General features: G+C 38.6%; 1 protein-coding gene across 2 annotated transcripts in view; it reads right to left on the bottom strand.

Moving 5' to 3' along the window:
- Positions 1-22,989, bottom strand: part of COG2 (component of oligomeric golgi complex 2) — a 51,557-nt gene that overhangs the window by 13,822 nt on the left and 14,746 nt on the right. For both annotated transcript variants that reach the window (XM_003893782.3, XM_031659213.1), the window contains 9 exons: positions 20,709-20,870; positions 19,520-19,585; positions 17,177-17,257; positions 15,828-15,931; positions 11,703-11,811; positions 10,954-11,133; positions 8,815-8,939; positions 5,345-5,471; positions 1,371-1,510 (listed from right to left, as the gene is read on the bottom strand). In XM_003893782.3, the coding sequence (XP_003893831.2) occupies positions 1,371-1,510; positions 5,345-5,471; positions 8,815-8,939; positions 10,954-11,133; positions 11,703-11,811; positions 15,828-15,931; positions 17,177-17,257; positions 19,520-19,585; positions 20,709-20,870 (1,094 nt within the window). The remainder of the gene's footprint in view (positions 1-1,370; positions 1,511-5,344; positions 5,472-8,814; positions 8,940-10,953; positions 11,134-11,702; positions 11,812-15,827; positions 15,932-17,176; positions 17,258-19,519; positions 19,586-20,708; positions 20,871-22,989) is intronic.

Genomic DNA, 22,989 nt, shown 5'->3' with positions numbered 1-22,989 from the left:
TGGTGGGATGGAAGAGTGAGGTAACGGTGCATGGGTCCCAGGGTCTGAGGAAAAGGACCAGGAAAGAGTTTGGAGGCAGAAAGCAGAGGAGTATGTTTGTGAGGTGATAGCATTAGATAACCAAAGTAATCTAACTCCAAACCTGGACGACAGAGAGATGGGGAAATGTAAACCTTATTTCTCCATAGCAGTATCATTTTATAAAACGATGCTTTGCTATTTTAAATCCTGCTCACAAATCAAAAAGGCTTCTTGCCCTGGCTTGATGTTGATTATCATATAACAACTATTTCCAGTGCATCCCATTAACATCTTAGATGAACAAATCCATAATTTCCTGCTGAGAGACAAACTACATGATGACGCAACCTTGGAAAATTTAGCATAAAACACAGTATTGTAAGTGAAAGGGCACCTTACTACTTCATTCTGAGAACTGTGATTTCATTATAAAAAGATGATTACATACATTCTCAATCATCCCAAGCAATTATCATCAGGGGACCTAATTCTTGATCTCCTTCTCTGTAATTATTCCTCAGAACTCTAGGGGAAAGGACTGCATCATAATTAATGAAAGCATCCAGCAATGTAAATAAAAAAGCCTATGATTCTTCAAAGAGCATTTCAGGTAAAATGCCATTCTATGGAAGAACATATCATGACCTCATTCAAGAGAATCTGCAAAAATGGCTATTATCATCTGTTTCTCCAATGCACTGTATGATGTTAAGGGTTCATCCTATATTTCCCCAAGTATTTTATAGAATGGCTTATTGACAAAGGTGATATCATCATGAAACCTGGAAGAAAAATGTCACCATTTTCCAGAATAGAGGGCACAAATGTCACAAAGATGATAAGCGAAGCCGAAATAATGACGAGGCTTCTCATACACTAATAGATGGAACCAGCTGCAAAGAACACTTAAGGCTCTGCTTTTCCCCATTCCCACAAGTATCTCAGATGAGCAAAAACAGATGTAAGACAGGTTCATTATTTGAGGCAGATGATGACACAGGGAAAATGGAAAAAAAGAGCTGCTGTATAACTCCTACTTTCTCTTTTCACAACGAATGAAGACATGGTGGGTGGGAATGAGGCGGGGCTCGGAGTCAGCTCCTTCCAACTCTTGTGTTCTGAGCTCTCCAATTACCAAAAAATAAAACTTACGTTTTTGTCATGCAAGTCAGACTTTGGCAACCATAATACTTCTTATGTATCTTTCTCCACTTTCAATTTTGTCTCCCAAAGCCTATTATGATGATCAGAGAAAAGGAGCCACTAATTGGCACAACAACCTTAACTGGCATTCAAATTCTGTTTTAGAAGGGTGTGGGGGTGGGGGCGGCGGTGAATAAATGACCAACCTTATTTGAAAATAAACAGGCAAGTTCCACTTATTATTGAAGCTATGATAGGCAGGATGTGCTCTTAATCTTTTTACACTAGCCTGTGATCCACATTGCCGTTCAAATCTTCTGACAAAATCCATAGTTATGGTATATTTCTAAAATAAAAACAAATGGAAAATTTTCATTATCAGAAAACTAACCAGAACAGGGAGCATGTACTGAAAACTGTAATCAAGATAAAGAAGCTCAACACATAAGAATCACAGTTTCTAGAGTTAACAGGGACCTTGCGAGATCTTCCTTCCAATGTCCCATTGAAAGATGCGTAAATGCCCAAAGTGGTTCTGTGATATGTCTTCCGTGTCTTCCATGGCAAAGCCCATCTGAGACCCAGGCACTCCAAGTCTGGTGCTCTTTAAATGGTAGTGCTCATGTTCTAGGGCCCCCTACCCCAGCCCACTGGAATTTGAATTGACAGCAGATTAAATGACATAATTCATCATTGCCTCACATAGGAGAAAGAACAGAAGGAGAAAATTCTGAAGAAGAAAGGGAGAGAAGAGAAATAATCGAACCATGTGAGTATTCGTATCATTTTTATAAATAAGATAGCATGAAAACTGACAGGGAGATGTACCAAAACCATTAAGAGTGGCAGCTAACTCGTAGCATTTATCATCAACACACTGTGCTTAGAATTGTATTATTTAATTTAACCCACAAAACTACCCCACAAGGCAACTGCTATCATCCTCATTATCATCCCCCATTTTACAAGTGATGCTTCTTCTTCTGTTGAGGCTCGCAGAGAACCTGCTCAAAAGACAAGCTAGGAGGTAGAGGAAGCAGAATGCTAGTCAGTCAGTTGAGCAAAACTGCGACTGCACTGCACGTTGCTTTTGTGGGTACTTTATTCCCGAAGCCCCCAGGCTCTAAGAACACTGTTGGCTTTTTTATGTTCTTCTCAATTAAAAGGGGCTCAATCCAGGGTCACCAAACCATTCATCTAAATATGCTAAAGTCTGTGCTTAGATAGGATTTTGTAGTAGTAAAAACTACAGGCTTTAAATTTCTTTCAAAAGGTTTTGGGCAAACTTCTGTTATCCCAGAGGGTGGTCTAGGTGTGCAGAGTTGAGATAAAAATCGGGATTATTCTTCCCTTTTGGGACAAAACTATACCTCTGCATATAATGGATGCTAAAAAATATATATAAAGATACTTCCCTCTTACAAGAAACATGTTACATTAAGGCTTAAAGCTGAAAGTATTTCTGGAAATAAATGGATACTATCTGCTGGAAACTATACTCACAAACGTTAAGTATGTATTAGCCTAAAATTCTAAAGTCAAGTTCTATCGGAAAGGTTCATTTCTGAGCTGAAACATTTCCTGAGCCAAACATGGTCAATATGAGTCTCTAAAGCATAGAGCAAATTGTAAAGCGTCTTTACATTTGCCAGTGCTTAAAGCTTACAATTGCTACTGCTTAAAGCCATTATTTCATTCTCCTTATGCTACCTTAAAAGCCTACTTTTTAAAATCACAAATGTTGTTGCTACAAAATTTATTGAAAACAGCACAATCCTGTTATTCAATGCACTGTAATATGGGACAATCCGCCAAGAGATAAGGTAAGTTGCATTTCTGGGATGGTAAACCTCCCAATGTATTGTCTTATCTGTGGGAAATCTGCTGGGCCCCAGGCTGTTTACGCTTATCTTGTGCCTCTCTACACTTAAAAAATCAATAAACAAATTCACCAGGGAGGCTAGACAAAGAACAAGTACAACTTCCAGAAATAAAAAAAATGACAATTAACTGGAAACTCAATATGCAGGTGGAAAAGAGTTTAGATACAACTAAGAATGGAATTAGTGACCTATAAGACAGACTGTGAAATTATCGAGAATGCAGCAAATACAGAGGATAGGGTGAGCCGGTCTAAACAAGAGATCTAGATGGAGATGATGGAGGAAGGAAAGAAAAGCACAATTGAAGAAATAATAAATAAAAATCTTCCAGAATGGATGAAAGACACCAATTCTCAGATTCAGAAAAACCTATCAAATCCTAAGGATAATAATTTAAAAAAAGAAGTTCTACTGGACATATCACAGCAGAACTTATTTAGCACACCAAAGTCACACAGAAGATCTTAAAAGCAGCCAGAGAAAAAAGGCATTAACTACAAAGGAATAACAATTAAATTAACAGTGAACTTAATAATGCAACTCAAAAGACAATACTCAAAGTGCTGAGAATTCTATTAATATATCCAGCAAACTGACCTTACAAACAGAAGCAATACAGTTATTTTCAGACAAACGCAAACTGAGAAATTATTTTAAAAAATAAATTATTATCAACAGAGCCTTACTAAAAAGTCTTCTAACATGAATTTCAGAAGAATGATTCAAGAAGGATGAGCTGACATTCAAAAAGGAACAGTAAGCAATGACAAACATGTAGGGTAATTCCCAGAGGATGATGACTATTTAAAACAATAAAAATGCCCAGTTTTTAAGATTAAAAAAAAAAATAGAAGTACGAGCAAGGAAACAAAAATATATACTATGAGAAGGGATGGCTGGCATTAATGTGCTCTAAGTTCGCGTATTGTCCAGGAGAAGGCTCAAGAACATCAATCAACTTTAGATTCTGTTAAGTAACCACTAAGGTTACTGAATATATACAGAAATAAAGGGTACAACTTCCAAATTAGTAGAGGGGACAAAATGGAATAAAGACAGAAAACAGATCCCCAGAAGTCTAAAATACAAAGAAGGTGAAAAAAGAAGGGAGGAAAAAAAGATGGGAGGAAGGAAATAAGGGAAGAAAACTGGAACAAAGAGAAAGTACAAAATAAGAGTCAAATGTATTGACAATTAGAATCACTGCAAATTTAATAAAGTACCTAATTAAATGACAAAGATTATCTCATTGCATAAGAAACCAAAAACCAAAATCCAGGGAAGGAGAAGGAAGAAAAGTACCAAGAGGCTGAGCCTTTAAAATGATACAAAGGAAAACAAACTTATACATTAACTTTTTGAATCCTAACCATGAAATCTTTAAAATAATGATTTCTTTTTTAAGGGGGAAAAAAGCCGGGGGTGGAACAGGGCTGGACATGGGGGCTCACCTGAAATCCTAGCACTTTGGGAGGTTGAGGGGGAAGGACTGCATGAGGCCAGGAGTTCAAAACCAGCCTGGGCAACAGTGAGACCTATCTCCACAGAAAAGGAAAAAGAAAAAGAAAAGGAAAAGTAAAAGAAAAGAAAAAGAAAAAGAAAAAGAAAAAGGAAAGAAAAGAAAAATTGACCAGGCATGGTGGTGTGCACTGAAATCCCAGCTACTCAGGAAGCAGCAGAGAGGACTGCTTGAGTTCAGGAGTCAAAGACTGCAGTGAGCTATAATTGTGCCACTGCACTTCACCCTGGGTGACAGACTAAGACCCTGTTTCAAAAATAGTAATAGTAATAATAAAATAAAATATAAATTAAAAAAGGAAATAAATATTGGGGCTTTCTAACTTTTTAAATTATAGAGGACATTTATATAGTCTATTTTAAAATCCAATCAATTCCTTTGTACTTGCTGCTTGAAAAAATCCAATGAGTACTCTTTGTTTTCATTCAAAATTATATGGCAGAGATGTACAAACTTAATTTTTCACAGAAAACTGCAAAAACACTGGCTTTTAACGGTCCTCAGGATGTTTTTAAGAAAATAATGTACATTTCTACTCACACTTGTATCTAGACTTAATTATGCTTTATATTATAAAATGAAAATGTTCTTATTCCTAAAAGTATCATAGCTCATATCTTGGATAAAGTGATGTGTGTGTTTTAAGGTAAATGTTCACTTAGCAACTCAAATTTTTATTTTTAATAAACCACAGAACCAAGACTAAGCAAAAGAGAACATGATATTTCTCCAGTCTCCGGTTAACATCTTCAAGAATCAAGACGATGGGCAGAGATACCTCATGAAATGCATCCGGATTCCCAGGATTAAAAAGCGAGGGTAACTTTTCTTCTAATCCTTGTACTATTTCTGGCCAGACAGAATTCACCAAAAAGTCATATCCAGGAACAGTATTGCCTTTTTCACTGTAAAATAAAGAGCACATTTCAGTAAAATACACCATAATCTATTTACAAAGAGCAAATTTCCACTGTGTTGCTTCTGCCAAAAGATCTGCAGTCTAAAACTTATTTCAACTTAAAAAAAAAAAAAATTTGTAATTTAGTTTGTGTCTAGCCTCAAATTTCTATTCCACTCCTTAATCTCAGTTTCACCTCACACCCGGCAAATCTCCTGGATCCTGACTCCTCCACCTGGTGTCAAGGCTAATCACCTTGGTACACTTTTCCCTCTAAAATACTTCCCACCACCTTTATACTCCTATCTTGGGGAGAAAAAGTACAGTAGTCTAATACTACAGGAAAAATAACCTTCACGTTACTGAACACCAATAAACCATACAGCATTGTAAATTATGCTAATTTATAAATTAATAACAGCTTTTATTTACTAAGCTATCTCTAAGATTACTTTCAGTTCTAAAATTCTATGACTATCAAATGTGAAATCTTATCACAAATCTTGACACAAAAATCTGATAATAGATTAATTTTGTGTGTGTGTGTGTGCTTGTCTTATTTTGTCTTTGTTTAGCACCAGACTTTAAATTCCAAATTCCCAAATGTAGATGACAGGCAGCACTGAGACAAAAGCATGCGCTTCGGAGCCAGTGTGCCTGATTCAAATACTGGAGCGTGGGCAAATCATTTAACTTCTCTGTGCTTTGGTTTCTTCATCTTTCAAATGGTGATGATAATAGTACCAACTTCACAAAGTCATAGTAAGAATTAATATTTGTAAAGTACTTAGGATAGTGCCTAACACATAGTAAAAGCCCTATGTTAGTAACGGTTAAATAAGAGAGATTCCTTAAGTCTTTCACGAACTCAAAGACCTGTAAACATCCATTCTAGGCAAACACCATTTCACTAATCTGCCCACTTTGTTTCATACTGTGTATTCTGCTCTATTTTAAGGTAATTTTTAAAAATGGCAAACAATTTAATAAATGTTCTTATTTTAGCAAAACTGGGAGTTTTGTAGCTAAGTTGCCATATCAAAATGGGACTTAACATTCTGGTAAGTATTAAAATAAATTTTTTAAAAGTTTTTGTAATTTTCCTGCTTAACGAAAATTATCAAGACAGATAAGTTATCAAGGAAGCTTTGTTTCACTGTCCAGGAAGAGCTAGCAAATACTGTTAGTATAGTTTCACCTAAGTATTGTTAAGAAATTACTGGTGGGGGTGGAGGGCCAGGAAGGGGAAAGAAGATGGCTGCCTCCCATATATCCAATTCCACACAACATATTATACACTGTCAAATAATAGTAAGAGCAGGCTCTGTTAAGGTATCTGGAGAAAGAAAGCACAAAATTGAGGACTCCAAACTACAGATATACATAATATAATCACTACTAAATGACAACATTTCCTCGTTCCCAAAGTTAATGTCTAATGAAAGCCCCAAAGACAGAAAGTAAAACCTGCAAAACTAACAGTAGACGGATTAGAAAAGCTCATCTGTATTCTCTGGAGGAGAAATCATGAATGTTTTGGTGTTGCCAGTTATAAAGCCCATGAAGGGTGGCACATGATAAAAGAAAAGAGTGACAGGGAAAGCACCAAGCTGGAAATCTGAAGCCAGGAGCCGAGCACGGGAAGGAAAGGGATACACAGAACCTGCAACACAGTGACGGGCTAGCAGCAGATGAAGATGATCTCGCAAGGTACAGTTCAGATTCCTCAAATCTCTAAGCCTTCTACGTGAATTCCCCCACACTAAAAACTGTGGAAAAGATCCCCTAAAGCTTTGAAGCTTGACATCTCTGCACCCAGACTGGCTCTGTTAAATCTAATGACTGATTGTTTCATATCTATGGCTCATTTTACATCATGATTTCTACTATATTCTTATCCCCAAATCCAACTAAATCCTTATGATTACTAAACAAAAGTAGCAAAACTAGGCTTCATCTTAGGTGGTACAGAGGAAAGAGAGAGGGTACTGCAAATGCCAAGCAGCATATTAATTACCCCACATTTCTGCAAAGAACAAAAACTCAAGGCCAAATATATTGCTTGCTCCATGAAAACAGAGACCTTATTTGCCTTTTGAGCATTAAACTTAGTTAATTCTTTCATTTTGCAAACACTAACTGGGCAGCTGCTAGCTCTAAGACACTGCGTCAAGAGGCAAGGGAAGGTGTGAGCAGCGGAGAGGTGATCACAACGCAACATGGAAATCAGTACTCAGAAGACACAAAAGCAACACGTCCTGCAATCCACAGGACATGATGAATGCCGAACATTAGGACAAAGACTGTTTTTTTGTTTTTTTTTTTTAAAGACAGGGTTTTGTCATGTTGCCCAGGCTGGTCTTGAACTCCTGGCCTCAAGCGAATCGCCTGCCTTGGCCTCCCAAAGTGCTGGGATCACAGGTGTGAGCCACTGCGCCCAGCCAAGGATGGTCTCTTGAAGGAGGTGGTATCTGAGCTGGAGATTCATGTGGAGAGGCGGTTTGACAGGAAAACGAAGGGCACAGGAAGGGCAAGGCAAGCAGAGGAAAAACGCAGAAGCACGTGAGTACAAGGGAGCTGGGGAAAGGCAGCTAGCACTGTGTGGCTAGAGCGTCCAGGGATATGGAGGGAAAGTTCCATGGCAGAGAGTTCTCCAGCAGAGAGCTACCAGGCAAGAACAAAAAGGGCCTCACGCCCTGCTTCAAGAAGCCTGGATCTTCCTCCATGTGCACTGAGAAGCCACTAAAGATTTATGAAGAAATCTATGAATCGCAGATTTCTGGGTAAATGTGACAGTCAGAAGCTTAGAGAAGGAGAGACTGGAAGTAGGAAGACAGGGTGGGGAGATTCTATTATTGTGGACAGCAGATGACAAGGCCTGGACTGGCACAATGGCAATGGTGAAAGTAATGGGGTATTTATGAAAGAGAATCAGGAAGTCTTGGAAACTGAACCAAGGGAGGAAAAATTGAAGATGAGTTCATACTTAGCATAAAACTTGTTGAATTAAACTGAACTGATATCTATAGACAGATTATGACATATTAGAATCATGGAAGGAAAGCAATTCTGACTTCAAACTAAATTTAGGAAAAAGTACAGAGAAGAAGAAAGGCTAGACTTTGGATTTGGAAATGTGGTCGTTAGTCTCAGCTTCATCTCAGTGTCCACATCTTTGAAATGAGGCTAATGCAACCTGCCTCACAATATCATGGGTAGAAACAATGAAATAACAAGATTCATAATGGATTCACTTCATACAAGACAGTCATCGTCTGTCGTGCGCCTGCGCTTAGCAGGTGCGGTCACTGAAAGGGAGGTGGGGGTCCACACAGGGTCGTTTAAATTACCTGGAGATGGCACCTCCCGTGACTTCTCGAAGAAGGCGGCAATGGTGAGGAACAAACTCCAGGAGTTTATTATACATGACCTGAAGGCCATTGGGATGAGATTCAACAAACTGCTCTATAATCACCTATTAAAAGGAATATCATTTTTTAAAAAAAGCATTTTAAAGGGAAGTACAAACTATATATTTCAGAGAAAACAATAAAGAAAACTTTACAAATCTGCTTCCTCATGCTCACCCTCCTCCCTGTGACATATCTTCTAAACAATAAAGTAAATAACAGGCCACATTCAAAACTAGTTCCTCGGATTTGGCTGCACAATTATGACTGTTGGGGAGACATGGGCTGATAAACCATGCACTCTCTTCTGCTTCCCTGTGAGTTTGAAAATAAAGTAACACCTTTAAAAAAAACAATTTAAAGCAGAGCACACGATTCTCCACTGCAACTCCTCACTGTCTTTATCCTGGCCTTTTCTTCTACCATCATGCAGATTAGGGAAGGGTTTGAGGCAGAGAAAGATAGAAAATATATTAGTTTATTATTTTATTTTTTGTGATAAAATTGGGAGTCAAGAATGATATGACAAGATAAGCTGAGTTTAAATAAAACATAATGTGGCTACTGAATTTAATATGCCACTGAAAGTTCAAATATTTCTTGAATTTAGCATACTATATTCAGTTCAGTGAAAAAGGAATAGATGAGTGACTAAAATATTTTCATTGGTTGGGCACGGTGGCTCATGCCTGTAATTCCAGCACTTTGGGTGACCAAGGCAGGCAGATCACTTGAGCTTAGGAGTTCAAGATCAGTTTGGACAACATGGCAAAATCTCGTCTCTACAAAAAATACAAAAAAAAACCATTAGCCAGGCATGGTGGTGTGTACCTGTAGTTCCAGCTACTTGGGAGGCTGAGGTGGGAGGACTGCTTGAGCCCAGGAGGTTGAGGCTACAGTGAGCCATGATCATGCCACTGCACTCCAGCCTGGGCGACAGAGTGAGACCCTGCCCCCCAAACCACACACACACAAATTTTTCACTTATTGACAAAGAAATAATGTACGTAATTTTTTCACTCCCATAGAGACAGCTATGGAATATAACAGGATATAAACAGAACTGAAAGATTATTTATTTTTAGTAATCTTAACAAGGCCAAAATAATTATTAAAATTAGTCCCTAAATTTAACTTTTATCATTGGAGTCTCAACTTTCCATTTTAAAAAATAAAAGACTTTCACCCTGAAATCATGTGAGTATAATCTTTGTATTTACTAACAACAGTCAGAACATTCACACTGACAGGTCACTGGAGGCAAGTCCCCAAACGCTGAGGATGGGCTCAGTGACTTCTCTCAGTCTGAAGCAGATGAAGCTGCTGTTTTTGCATGTCAGAAACTGCTGAGTATCAGCAACTTTATATGGCACAATCTATACTCTGGCTGCTCAGAAGCGGGATACACTTACTTCCTGTATTTTAGCTATATCCTAATAGGTGAAGGATACTGCATAGCCGAGTTCTAGATTTAAGGTATTACCCAGCTAATTTGTTATAAAAGCCCTTGATCTTTGAATATTCCTCCTGTCGCCTTCCCCGTCCAGCAAACTCCTCCGTATTTTTCAAGACTTGGGCCAAATGTCATTTATTCCCTGAAGACTTGAGGGTGCCACTGTCTACCCCACTCACACACCTTTCCACGCTCACAGCACTCTCTGCACCTTCCTCGTACACTGCAGTGTTGTCACTGCTTAATTGTCCACCCTGCTTAGTCCACCCATAAGACCAGTGGTTTGAAAACATTCTTTTAACAACTACTGAGGAACAATTGCCTGCCAAGAAATTGACCTAAAAACACGTGGATGCACACCTTCTCCCTAGGTGAGAATGTCGCCCTTGAAGCCTGAGCCACAGCACTGCCAGGACACCTGAGAGGGCATGCCCAATTCCTGGCATTGTAACATTACTTCCCAACTGTAACCCATGGGGACCAAGCCTTCCTTACAGCTGGTACTGTAGGAACTGAGAATCTTTCCAGAAAGATCTCTGTTCTCTCTTCTTATCTTCCTCACACCCAGTAAAGAGTCAAAGACAGAGCAGAAGCTCATGAATGTTTGTTGAAGGAGGTGCACAGACCTCGTCTATGTATGGTTTCACTAGTACTTGGCCAACTAAGGCCTCCGCGTCCCGTGTCTTGTCAATCGTGGCGTAAGTCCGCAAGCAGTGCCGTATTATGTCGACATCAGACGTCTGAAGGCCTTCTAATAGGAGGCCTTCCAGTGACTGCTGTAACATGGCTGTAATGCCAGCTATACGCTGCAAGAAAAGGTGGGTAAGTAAAAAAAGCTCTAGTTGGAGCAATTTCTGAAACTGCGAATAGACACATAACGAGCCTCTTACACCAATAGATGACGACATATATAAAATCAAAATAATAACTTTCCTGGAGATAACAATGAACCCCCCCACCCCAATCTCTTTATAAGTAAATTTCTGCTTCATCAAAGAAGAATTTAGACAGAATTACAGAATGAGAAAAAAATTATCTTCCTCTTAAGCTACAGAGTCAATCTTTAGGAAACATCATGGATTTAAAATCCAATTAAGAGCTTTGGATAAATTAATTGTCTACATCATATAATATGTCCAATTCCATGAAATTCAGAATTAATTTTACTCTTATCATCTGGAAAATGTGACTGAGTCTTTACACAAAATCTATAATGTGTGACACTTAGGAAGCTGGGGCCCTGAAAATTAAAAATTGAAAAAAAAAATGCAAGGCTAGGTTCAAAACCCTTAGATCAACAATATTACTAATTTAAACCAGAATTATTTAGCAAGTTCCTAAACACTAAACTGTGGAAATCCAAAACAACACTTACCGGTCTTACTTTGTCCAAAAGAGGCATGCCTTTGCTTTGAACAGCATGAAACTGTAACTGATTAAATTCTGTGGCAATTCTCTCCAAAATTTGTCCGGTCAAAAGGGGGCTAGTAGAGAAAACAATTATAGAAGTGTAATCCCTAAGGTCTCTATTTCCACGAGAATACATCACACACCTGGCAGTGAGAGGCTTTCACACCCACTATATTTTGACTTTTGTCAAAGTGTTTTACATGGCCACCTTGTCACGAGGTGAAAGCTAAAGCGTCTTTTGTGCCATCAGTCAATGTTCCCCAGGAGCCATATGCACAGCATGTTCTAAGTGCACTGGGGAATCTGTTGAGTACAAGCTGCTGCTGCTGCCTGGCCTTGACCCACAGGGACCAGACAGCAGCAGGGCTGGCCAGGCCTGTGTGCATGCAATTACATGTTTCTGCCACTGACTCCAAGCCCTCCCATTCATAACCTTCTTCTTCAGCTTCAACCTCCCTTCTTCTTCCCTCTTCCCCCCCCCACCAACCTTTCCCCTCTCCCTCCTTATCGTTTCTTTCTCTTTCCATCCCATTTCTTATAGCTGGATCCTTTCTACTTCTCTGCTTGCCTCACTCCCCTTGCTAAAATACCTCTAAATATTTTAAAATACCAAATACATTTGTCTCCTCAATAAATGACACTGACCCTCCAACAGAAATAAATATCTCAAAATATCTTATTTTAAATTTAAATAGTAATGACTTACTTTAAAATTACATTTACCAAACAGCAACAGCTGTCAACCTGTATGTTCTGGGTCCTAGTGACAGGGCATTCTTTACATATCTGGCACAAAATATAATAAATGTACTTTTCCCCCCCATACATATTATCAAGTGTCAATATCACTCAAAAAGAAGTAAAATAGCAGAGGAGAAGTATAAAGGTATAATCACCCGCTGTGTATACTGAGGCATCCTGTGTACACTGATGGCTCATCAGTGAGTGAGGAAAAATGCCCACATCATAAGGACACAGAAAATGCTGCACTGAGAGTGTCAGTGGTCTACCCAGTTCTGTATTTGTAGCATCCAAACTAGTTTAGAGGAACAGGAGCTACCCAGCGTGACCAACCAAAAAGGTTAACTCTTTCTTGAATATCCCTAACTCTTTCCTGAATAATCTCGTGTGAATTGATTATTTATAAATTATCTGAATGTTTCTTGGCTTAACAAGCATGGTATATCTACTATTCAGTAATATTGCCCTGGTTTTACCTTCTCTACAGCTCAGATTTGCATTTAAGAAAAGCTCCTCAAAGATGATTCAGAGCAAGGAAGAGTGCAGTGTCTATTATACTGAATATAACATACTGAATATAATACAATAATATAAGAGTACGTCTAGAAACAGACATCACTGAGGTAATCAGAAGCCTATTCTCCACTAGTCGGGGACATTTGGTATCTTTTCTTAGGTACCTACTAGTTCCAGACACTGTGGGTGTAAAGATGTCAGGGACCTTACAGACTGATGGAGAAGGCATGCAAGTCAATCAACAGTTCCAGTCTGAACCGTAAGTTGTCTGGTGGATGACCCGGAGGCCTGATGAATGCATGGAGATGGAGCATCTAAATCTGAAAGGTCAGGGACGACTTCCTAAAAGAGGTGGTCTTGTAAGTGAACTTTATGGAAGGGAACTCTTGCAGTGTCTTGTTTATACTTTCTCTCACAGAACTGAGAGAGACAGGTTTAAAGAAAGCAGAAGGGATCAACAGTATCCCATACAAGAGACAAGAATAAATTTTACATAACAAATCTGTATCGTTTTATAACCTGCTTTTTTTCCACTTAGCATAGTATTTTGAACTTTTCCATACTTTAAGCATGTTTTGGGCTAGATTTGGATGGAATAAAGAGAAATCAGGCACGTGAAAGGGAGGTGGAAGTTAAAGGAAGGGCTTTTAGTACAATAAATGGCCATACATAGTAAAATTAAGGAAGCATAAGTCAGCAATGTTCAGGGCAGTCAGGGAACCACAAGTAGTTCCGAATAGCTTTAGTGAAGAATACAGAAGTGGCAAGGAGCAGCTTAGGAGTTTAAGATTTACCCTAAAAACACTAGGAAACCATTGTTTCCCAATCACATAGTAAGATGTGATTAGACAAATCTGAAAGATCCATTTGACAGCTACAGAGTTAGTTGTCCTAGAGAAAATGAGAGGTCAGTCAGGAGGCCACTGCCTGAAACGAGGCAATGGGAGAACCGAGAGGGAGAGGCAGACATCTCTCAATCTCAGAGATGCTAGAGCAGCAGACTCTCCAGGGCTTGCCTAGTGAATGAAAGAAGGAGATGAAGGGAAAAAAAGGAGACACTGACTCCCCCAAGATGTCTTGCCTGGTTAGTGAAGGAAATAAAGGCGCTGTTTCCTAAGACAAGGAATCAAAGGGAGGAGTAAAATGTTTTTGCTGGCGGAGGCAGGGAAAGAAGATGAGAGCTCAGTTTTCAACATGATGAATGTGAAGTGCCTGTAGAACGTCCACTAGACTCCCCGCAGTCATCAGACTGATGAGTCTGAAGACTACAGAAGTTCGTCTGCAGATAAAGAGATCAGCATCCAGGAGGCCACTAAAACTATGGGGTTGGATGAGGTTACCCAGAAAGTGCTGATCAAGAGCACAGGGCCAAGAACAGTGCCCTGGAGAAAGCTGGCATGAAAAAGGGCAGTGGAGTCCATCAAAGGAACAGAATAGGAATAAGGAAGGAGGAAAAGAAAACGGGGAGACAGGTATCACAGATGCCGGGTGAGGACACAGTTGGGAGTGGCTGTCAACGCTGTTGAGTGGAAGACAGAAGCAGAGCAGTTAGTCGAACAGGGCTCCACTGGTTCTCTCAGAACTGACACTGACAGGGACTCTGATGAGTGCAGATGAAGGGAAACAGAAGGGACAGAAGCACAAGTACTACAGGCTGAAGAAAAAAGATGGCAGCGATTGACCACTTATTTACACATCTCGATCAGGAAAGAAAGTAGAGACCTAGGACATGAGAATAATTTCCTTTTCAGATGCCTCATCTTCCTATCTATAAAATGAGAGATACAGAGCATACTGTTTCTACAGTCTCTCCAAATCTAAAATTCTGAAATCCTAAATTTAAGAATTTAAGGATCCTAAATCCTAAAATTAAGAAATCCAACTTGTCTTGATAGTATGATCAGGACTTTGAACTGCAGGTATATTCCATTTGGTCCTGGTTGGTTTTCCTGTAGCTTATCCCATATTAGTCAAGGAAAAATACGATGGCTATCAACATGGCTTTCAGAGATGCTTGCGTTAGGCCCGAACTAGACATATATGAGGGTCTACTCTATGGCTACCAATCCTGCAAGTGAAGTTCCTATTAGCCTTATATGAGAGATGACAATACCAAGACACAGAGTGAAGTAACCTGACTCAAGCTACCCAGCTGGTACAAGCAACATAAGCCCATGCTCTTTCCACTGCACCATGGGGCTTCCCATTTGTGTTCATAATGATCCATTCAATTCATTTTCTGAGTCACTCAGCGACCTGACTGATTTTAAATTCAGTGTGGGAAGATAATAAGACACTACAGTATAACAAAGGAAACCGTCATCTTTTGTTTATTTCATCAGCTTTTTCTTTGCTGTTTATAAATTTCAGTGAAATGTGTCCTGTACTATCTCTTAATGATATAACACTCGTGCATTTTGAACCTCAAGATACATCAACTGGAATACTCTGGGCCTGTCTAAATAATTTAAGATGACTGCTATTCCACACCTTACAAGTCAATAGGGATTTTACTAGTCCATGGGTAAGGCAATTTCAATAATAAAAACCTTCCACAGAAAGTACACGCTCTCTGACTCCCTGAAAGGTGCCGTGTTGGAACCTTTCAAGGCTATATAATACGACCATCAAGGCTATATACGACCATCAAGGCTATATAATAACATGTATAAGCTTTACCATTTCATGCACTCTGCTTTGCTTGAGCTACATTTAAAAACACTAAGCCACAGTCTGGGATTTTCTTCTTTATCAAAAATGAGTTCTAACTAAAAAAATTTTTACGCTGGATGTAAAGTATTAATTTATGAGTTATTTAGTGAAAAATACTTACCTGCTTGCTTCTAGTGCAGATGTTTCTTTAGAACTTTGAGAGTTTAAGATTTTTTCAATTTTCTCAACTGATCGAATAACTTGTATAAGCCTCAATACACACATCTATAAATAAAAATTAAGAATAAAGCTATTGTCATGTTTAATCTTAATTATCTTATTTTGTCATCCTAAGTGCAGGAAAATACAAAGTCAAAAGTCAGTGTAAAATTACCTATAGCATTCTACATTTTTAGCATTTCTACATAACACTAAATTCCCAAGAATGCAAATCTTTTGGCTTTCTAGAACAAACATATTTCAACATTGTATCACAATTTCAGAATTTAAAAAAACTTATTTTTTTTGTTTCTTATAGTATATCCTTATTCCCTCTTTCTTTTCTCCATCTTTTTAAGGACAGGGTCTCGCTCTATCACCCAGGCTGGAGTGCAGTGCTGTGATCTTGACTCACTGCAGCCTCAACTTCCCAGGCTCAAGTGATCCTCCCACCTCAGCCTCCCAAGTAGCTGGGACTACAGGCACACACCACCACATCTGGCTGTTTTGTATTATTTGTAAAGACAGGGTTTTGCTATGTTGCCCAGGCTGTTCTCAAAGTCCTGAGCTCAAGCGATCTGCCTGCCTCAGTCTCTCAAACTGCTGAGATTACAGGTGTGAGCCATTACACCTGGCCTCTTTTCCCCATCTTAAATAAACCTTTATTTTGGTACTACATTTATGTTCTTAAGATCCTTTTTTCATGTTTTTAGTTTCCAATCATATTTGTCCTCTTCCTTTACATGTGCATGATATACCGATAAACCTAAGTGCCAATTTATTAAAGACATTTATTACACAAGGGAGATATTATTATCAGGGAACATTATAAAAACTCATTGTTAAAATAACAAAAATAAAGTCATTCATTAAATACATAGTTACAAAGCATCTATCATGAACCAAGACATTCTTCTATACATTGGGAATATAAGTGGATAAAACAGGAAAAAATCCCCTCTCTCATGAAGTGGACAATCTTTTCCAGCAATGCACTACATTCTTGAATCTTTGGACAAAAGCTGAGAAGGGATCTAAAGAAGAGTTACACAGAAGATCTCTAAAATAGGCTTTTCTCCCTTGAGATTTTAAAAAGTGTGCTTGGGTACTAAAGTTATCAAAAAAAAAAAAAAATACACAAATACATCTAATAAATACATGTAGAAAACACTTTAATATAAACAGAGAGACATCACGCTCCTCTCTGCAAAGGTATCAAGAAGAGTAAATCACACCGTATGCCTGAAAGTGCTTGTTACTACAAGGTGCTACAGTGAATCAATGCTTTAATATTATAATATTTGAGTATACCTTTTTTTTCCGAATGTCCTCTTGTTTAGACACTCGTTCATCAACTGCCCGAATTCCTTCACTGACAGATGATCTAAGGCTCTTTAAAAGAAAAAAAAAAAAGTACTGCAGAGATTGTTTCATAACATTATGAAATTTACACATTTAATTCAATTCCACAGGACTTAACACCTATAGGCCAGTATTACACAGATATTGACAAATTACAAAATATTAGACACAATTGCTGTTTGTGTCTCAAGATTTAGGGGGAAAATGACATATAAAGCCAAGGTCATGCAGGATCGGCTGCCGAAAGAAAATTAATATATATACAACGAGCATCACAGGTGGTCAGGGTAAAGAAAGGATAACCTGAGTCAAAGTATAAGGGTGTCTGGTGGAGGAGGTGAGACTTGAGGTAGATTCTAAAAATTTGTGGATGCTCACAAGCATAGAGAGAAGATTATCAGAAGACAAGGCAGGAAGATAGAAGAGTTATGACATATTTCAGAACCAGTGAGGAATACATCCAGGGGTAACTGCAGGCTTCAATTTGGGCAAAAGTAGGAATAAAACAGGAAGGGTTAATTCAAGAGGGCTATGACCAGATAATACCTTTAGACTAGATTCTACACATTTTAAGTACTAATATATCACGAAAAAGTTGTTTTGGGAAAATTCAGAATCAAGAAGTCAAGAACAGGAGGCAAGGAAAAGGGAGAGGTAATAGGTGGAGAAGCATGTCCAGAAGTTAATGAATTAATCAGAAATTAGGGCCAAAATGAAAGTAATGGAAAAACTAGAATAAACTAGAGAAATCACAAAAATTCTATAGAAAAGTGAATTCATTCATCCCACAAATGTTATGAAATACCTATTAAATGCCAGCTATTGTGCAAGCCAATGAGGATGCAACGGTGAAAAAGAAATAGTCTCATTTCTCAATGACTGCAGAATCTCACAGAGTAGCTTCATGAGTTGGAGGTCAAAAAGGAAGAACAGGTCTATTGGTAAACCAATCAGGAAAAAGATGGCTATAGAGACAGCTGTGGAAAGAGGGAGAGCATATGGTGCTGGCAGGAGGCAAGGTAAAGACTAGAGCCTGCAGGTGAGAGAGCAGTCAACAATGACAGAGCAGAATTCAGGAAAGTGAATCCACCTCCATGGGAGGCAATTTGGAGAGGACAGGACAGGAGAGGAGAGGAGAGGAGAAGGCTGAGGACTGAGGCTGGGGGTAGGAAGAGGCACACTGAAAAGAAGGCAGGAGAGACACCCAAGAGCCATGTAAAAGCCACCCAGAGTGTGGAATCCAACAGTGGATCACAAAAACAATTTTCCTTCCACGCCAAGAAGTACTTTAAAAGCTTTTTGAAAAAATCAAACAAGACACAAACATCTGAAAATATTTGCTAGTTCAAGGCACAACTCGAGACCTCTCTTTTAAGAATTATTTCTTGCCTGCCATTCCTATGGATTTCTAAACACTGACATTGCTATTATTCTGCCTTTTTTTTTCAGCACTACACATGCACTGTTTACGTATGTCACCTACTGTGAGCCTACTATGTGCCAGGGACTGTCTTAGGGGCTAAGTGCATAAGGCTACACAAGCTGCGCATGATCTAGTGGTGACATACACGGGTAATAATGGTGCAATGAACCAAGTTTATGACAGCTCCTCAAGGCTAAGACAGCATGGAAGTCACGGTGCCTGACACAGACTGTGGGGTGGACCAGCAGGGACAGGACAGGGTAGCACACTTTTCTGTTGAAAATGATGCTAAAACTTCCTTCTCTACTGTTCATCCGGATGGAGTCCCTGTCTCCAATGGCTTAGACATGGGAGTCCCAACTCACAGCAGACATTATCTCATAGGAACATTAAAATAAATACAATTAGTTATTATATTAATTGTATATTATCCTTCAGTTACATTAGGGTTTAAAGAGCTTCTGTGGATAGTCTAGGAACCTAACAATATATAAAATATTATTTGAGAAAATATTTGTAAAACTATAAATTTTAAAAATAGAAGCTATTCTTAAATTAGTGACTACCTACATATGAGTGAGCTGACGGTAACAAGTTGAGTTTTCAAACAGCCTTCTCCTCCCCCAACATTTTAAAGCTATCTACTCCAAGAATCTGTCATCTTCAAATCAAACATAAATTTTTTTGGTTATAGTATCACATGCAAAAAATAGAGAATGATTTACAACTTTTCCGAGGGTATTATAATTACTAAACATTCAAAAAACAAAAAACAACAATCTAACAGATTAAAGGAATTCTTTTTTGGAGGGGCAAACAAGCATATCATGCTTTATGGTAAACTGTTTAATGTTATTTGGGAAACTTACCAGAACCTCTTCTCGTAATTGTCCCAAAGGCACAGAAAGCTGGTTGAGGGCTTTGTCCATGCCAACCTAAAGGCAGAGATCATGTTGGCACACACACTTCACAATCAAGAGTAATCGCTAAGTATCTATTTAATGATTAATGCAGTGCTAGACTTATGTTATTCTTTCCGTACAACAAAACGAACAACCATATATTGCTAAGTAACTAAATAACATGTTATTTTACAATAAATATTGTTGATAGAATGTGAAAAAACCTTTGATGTACATGAAAACTATAAAAATAAAAGAAGTCATAATAAATAAAAGCTTTCTTAGGCACAATTTGCCTCTGAATAAAATATTTTAATGAATTTGAGAAATTTTAACTGGAGATAAAGAGCTATCCGTCTGTAATTTACAATATTCAACCAGCTGATGTGAAAGTCTCAAGGACTCTATCTGTCCTAACCATTATAACTCTTGAGAAAAATCCAAATGAAATAGAATGGAAATAAAAATTTCTAGGTTTCTAATCCCACTACAACATTTATCTTAGATGTACATTTCCCAAATGCAAATATGGCTCATTAATTTTAATGCTTCTTAAAGTTTCCATGGAGATGGTTACTTTCTGTACTTCTTTGGAGAGAGTTTTAAAAGTAAAATAAAATAGGAACAGGATGACCAAAAGGCAAACTTTGGGAGTATTAAAACATAAGCACTTCTAACCTACTTTTATAAACAGCTGATAGCTCATGGCAAACTATTCTTACATTTTATAAAACCAAGCCTCCTAATGATCAATATTGGCCAATGTTCTCTGAATCTAGCTCTGGCTCGCATATGTATCTGAAAGTAAATTAAACATTTCCTTAAGAACAGCCGATATTTGCTCTTGCAAATTGGTCTAAACCAGAGAGATTTCACAGTAATCAGCAGCTAACAAAAACAACCACTCTGCTATTACTAGCCTTTGCTTTTTAATAATATCAAATTCAAAAAATATTCAATAGTCTTAAATAAGTAAAAAAGCAAAATTGTATATCAAGAAAGTTTGGTTATTTTATTGATGAGATTAGTGATCTCTTCAAATTTCTGTGAGGACATCAACTAAAAGGTTTCTAAAAACACACAACACTTCTAAGAATAAGTATGAGTGAGAAAGAAATTGTATGTGTGTAAATGGGACTGTGGATTTAAAGTTTACCAGGTTTGTTGAAAGATTGACAAAATCTGCATAATCCTTGTTGATGAGTTCGACCATGGCTGTTTTAAGAAGTTTATAGTAGAGCTCCAGGTCATCTCTCAGTTCTTCCAGCTGGACCCGCTTCCTACAGTCAGACACAAAATGATCAACATCGAAATCTTCCTGAAAAATAAAACCAGAGAAGAAAAAATTATGGCAATGACATCACAGTGACATATACAAATGAAATGGAAGAAAGAGTAAGAAAGCCCATTCCCTTCATTTACAAGGCCATGCTGCTGCAGGAAGAAAGTGTCTTCATACATGAAAGTATGAAGGTGTTTGTCCGCTTTATAAAGGTGCCAAGAAGGGTGGCCCCTGACGGACAACATCCTCTCCTGTTGCCTAAAATTCTAAAAGTGAACTTCTTTTTCAAAACAACACAATTCAATCAGGTTCTTCTCAAAATAGAAATGTTTCCCCTTAATTTTCAAGTAACAAATGTTCAATGTAAAACTTTCAAACAACAAAGAATTACATTAAAAATCTCCATCAGAGTAAAAAAAAAAAATCACCCAAATTCTCATGCTGTAGAGATAAGCACTATTTTTTTCTCTACCTAACACTGTGATTCACATCCTTCCAGATGTTTCTCTATGTGTCACATGCACACACAGAATCTAAATATTCATGCTGTATGTAAACTGCTTTTCCCCATATAACAATACAACTTGGATATCTTTTCATAATCCATATAAATTTGCATTTATGTTTTATATGGATGTTGAGTATTCCACCAAACAAGATGTTCAGGAGCCTGAAAAGCACACTGCAGCTCAGTAAGGCTGCGATGGCCAGACTGCCAGATTTCTCCTCTTTGGGCAGGCCATCTCTGAAAGAAAGGCAGCAGCCCCAGTCAGGGACTTACAGATAAAACCCCCATCTCCCTGGGACAGAGCATCTGGGGGAAGGGGTGGCTGTGGGCACAGCTTCAGCAGACTTAAACGTTCCCGCCTGATGGCTCTGAAGAGAGCAGTGGACCTCCCAGCACAGCGTATGAGCTCTGGTAAGGGTCAGACTGCCTCCTCAAGTGGGTCCCTGACCTCCGTGCATCCTGATTGGGAGACACCTCCCAGTATGGGCCGACAGACACTTCATACAGGAGAGCTCTGGCTGGCATCTGGCAGGTGCCCCTCTGGGATGAAACTTCCAGAGGAAAGAACAGGCAGCAATCTTTGCTGTTCTGCAGCCTCCACTGATGAAATCCAGGCAAACAGGGTCTGGAGTGGACCTCCAACAAATTCCAGCAGACCTACAGCAGAGGGGCCTGACTGTCAGAAGGAAAACTAACAAACAGAAAGGAATAGCACGTCCACTCAAAGACTCCATCCAAAGGTCACCAACATCAAAGTCCAAAGGTAGATGAATCCACAAAGATGGGGAGAAACCAGTACAAAAACGCTGAAAATTCCAAAAACCAGAACACCACTTCTCCTCCAAAGGATCACAACTCCTCGCCAGCAAGGGAACAAAATTGGATGGAGAATGAGTTTGACGAACTGACAGAAGAAGGCTTTGGAAGGTGGGTAATAACTAACTCCTCCAAGCTAAAGGAGCATGTTCTACCCCAATGCAAGGAAGCTAAGAACTTTGCAAAAAGGTTAGACGAATTGCTAATTAGAATAACCAGTTTGGAGAAGACTATAAATGACCTGACGGAGCTGAAAAACACACCATGAGAACTTTGTGAAGCACACACAAGTATCAACAGCCGAATCAATCAAGCAGAAGAAAGGATATCAGAGACTGAAGACCAACTTAATGAAATGAAGTGAGAAGACAAGATTAGAGAAAGAAGAAAAAAAAGGAAAGAATAAAGCCTCCAAGAAATACGGAGTAGATGAAAAGACCAAATCTGCATTCGACTGGTGTACCTGAAAGTGACAGGGAAAATGGAACCAAGTTGGAAAACATTCTGCAGGATATTACCCAGGAGAACTTCCCCAACCTAGCAAGACAGGCCAACATTCAAATTCAGGAAATATAGAAAACACCACAAAGATACTCTTCAAGAAGAGTAACCCCAAGACACATTATCATCAGATTCACCAAGGCCAAAATGAAGGAAAAAATGTTAAAGGCAGACAGAGAGAAAAGTTGAGTTACCCACAAAGGGAAGCCCATCAGAATAACAGCAGATCTCTCTGCAGAAACCCTATAAGCCAGAAGAGACTAGGGGTCAATATTCAACATTCTTAAAGAAAACAATTTTCAACCCAGAATTTCATATCCAACCATACTA

Source organism: Papio anubis, chromosome 1 (genome assembly GCF_008728515.1).
Source record: "Papio anubis isolate 15944 chromosome 1, Panubis1.0, whole genome shotgun sequence".
In the NCBI taxonomy this organism is placed as follows: Eukaryota; Metazoa; Chordata; class Mammalia; order Primates; family Cercopithecidae; genus Papio; species Papio anubis.
The sequence above is the reverse complement of the archived record's forward strand: the minus strand, read 5'-3'. Positions and strand labels throughout refer to the sequence as shown.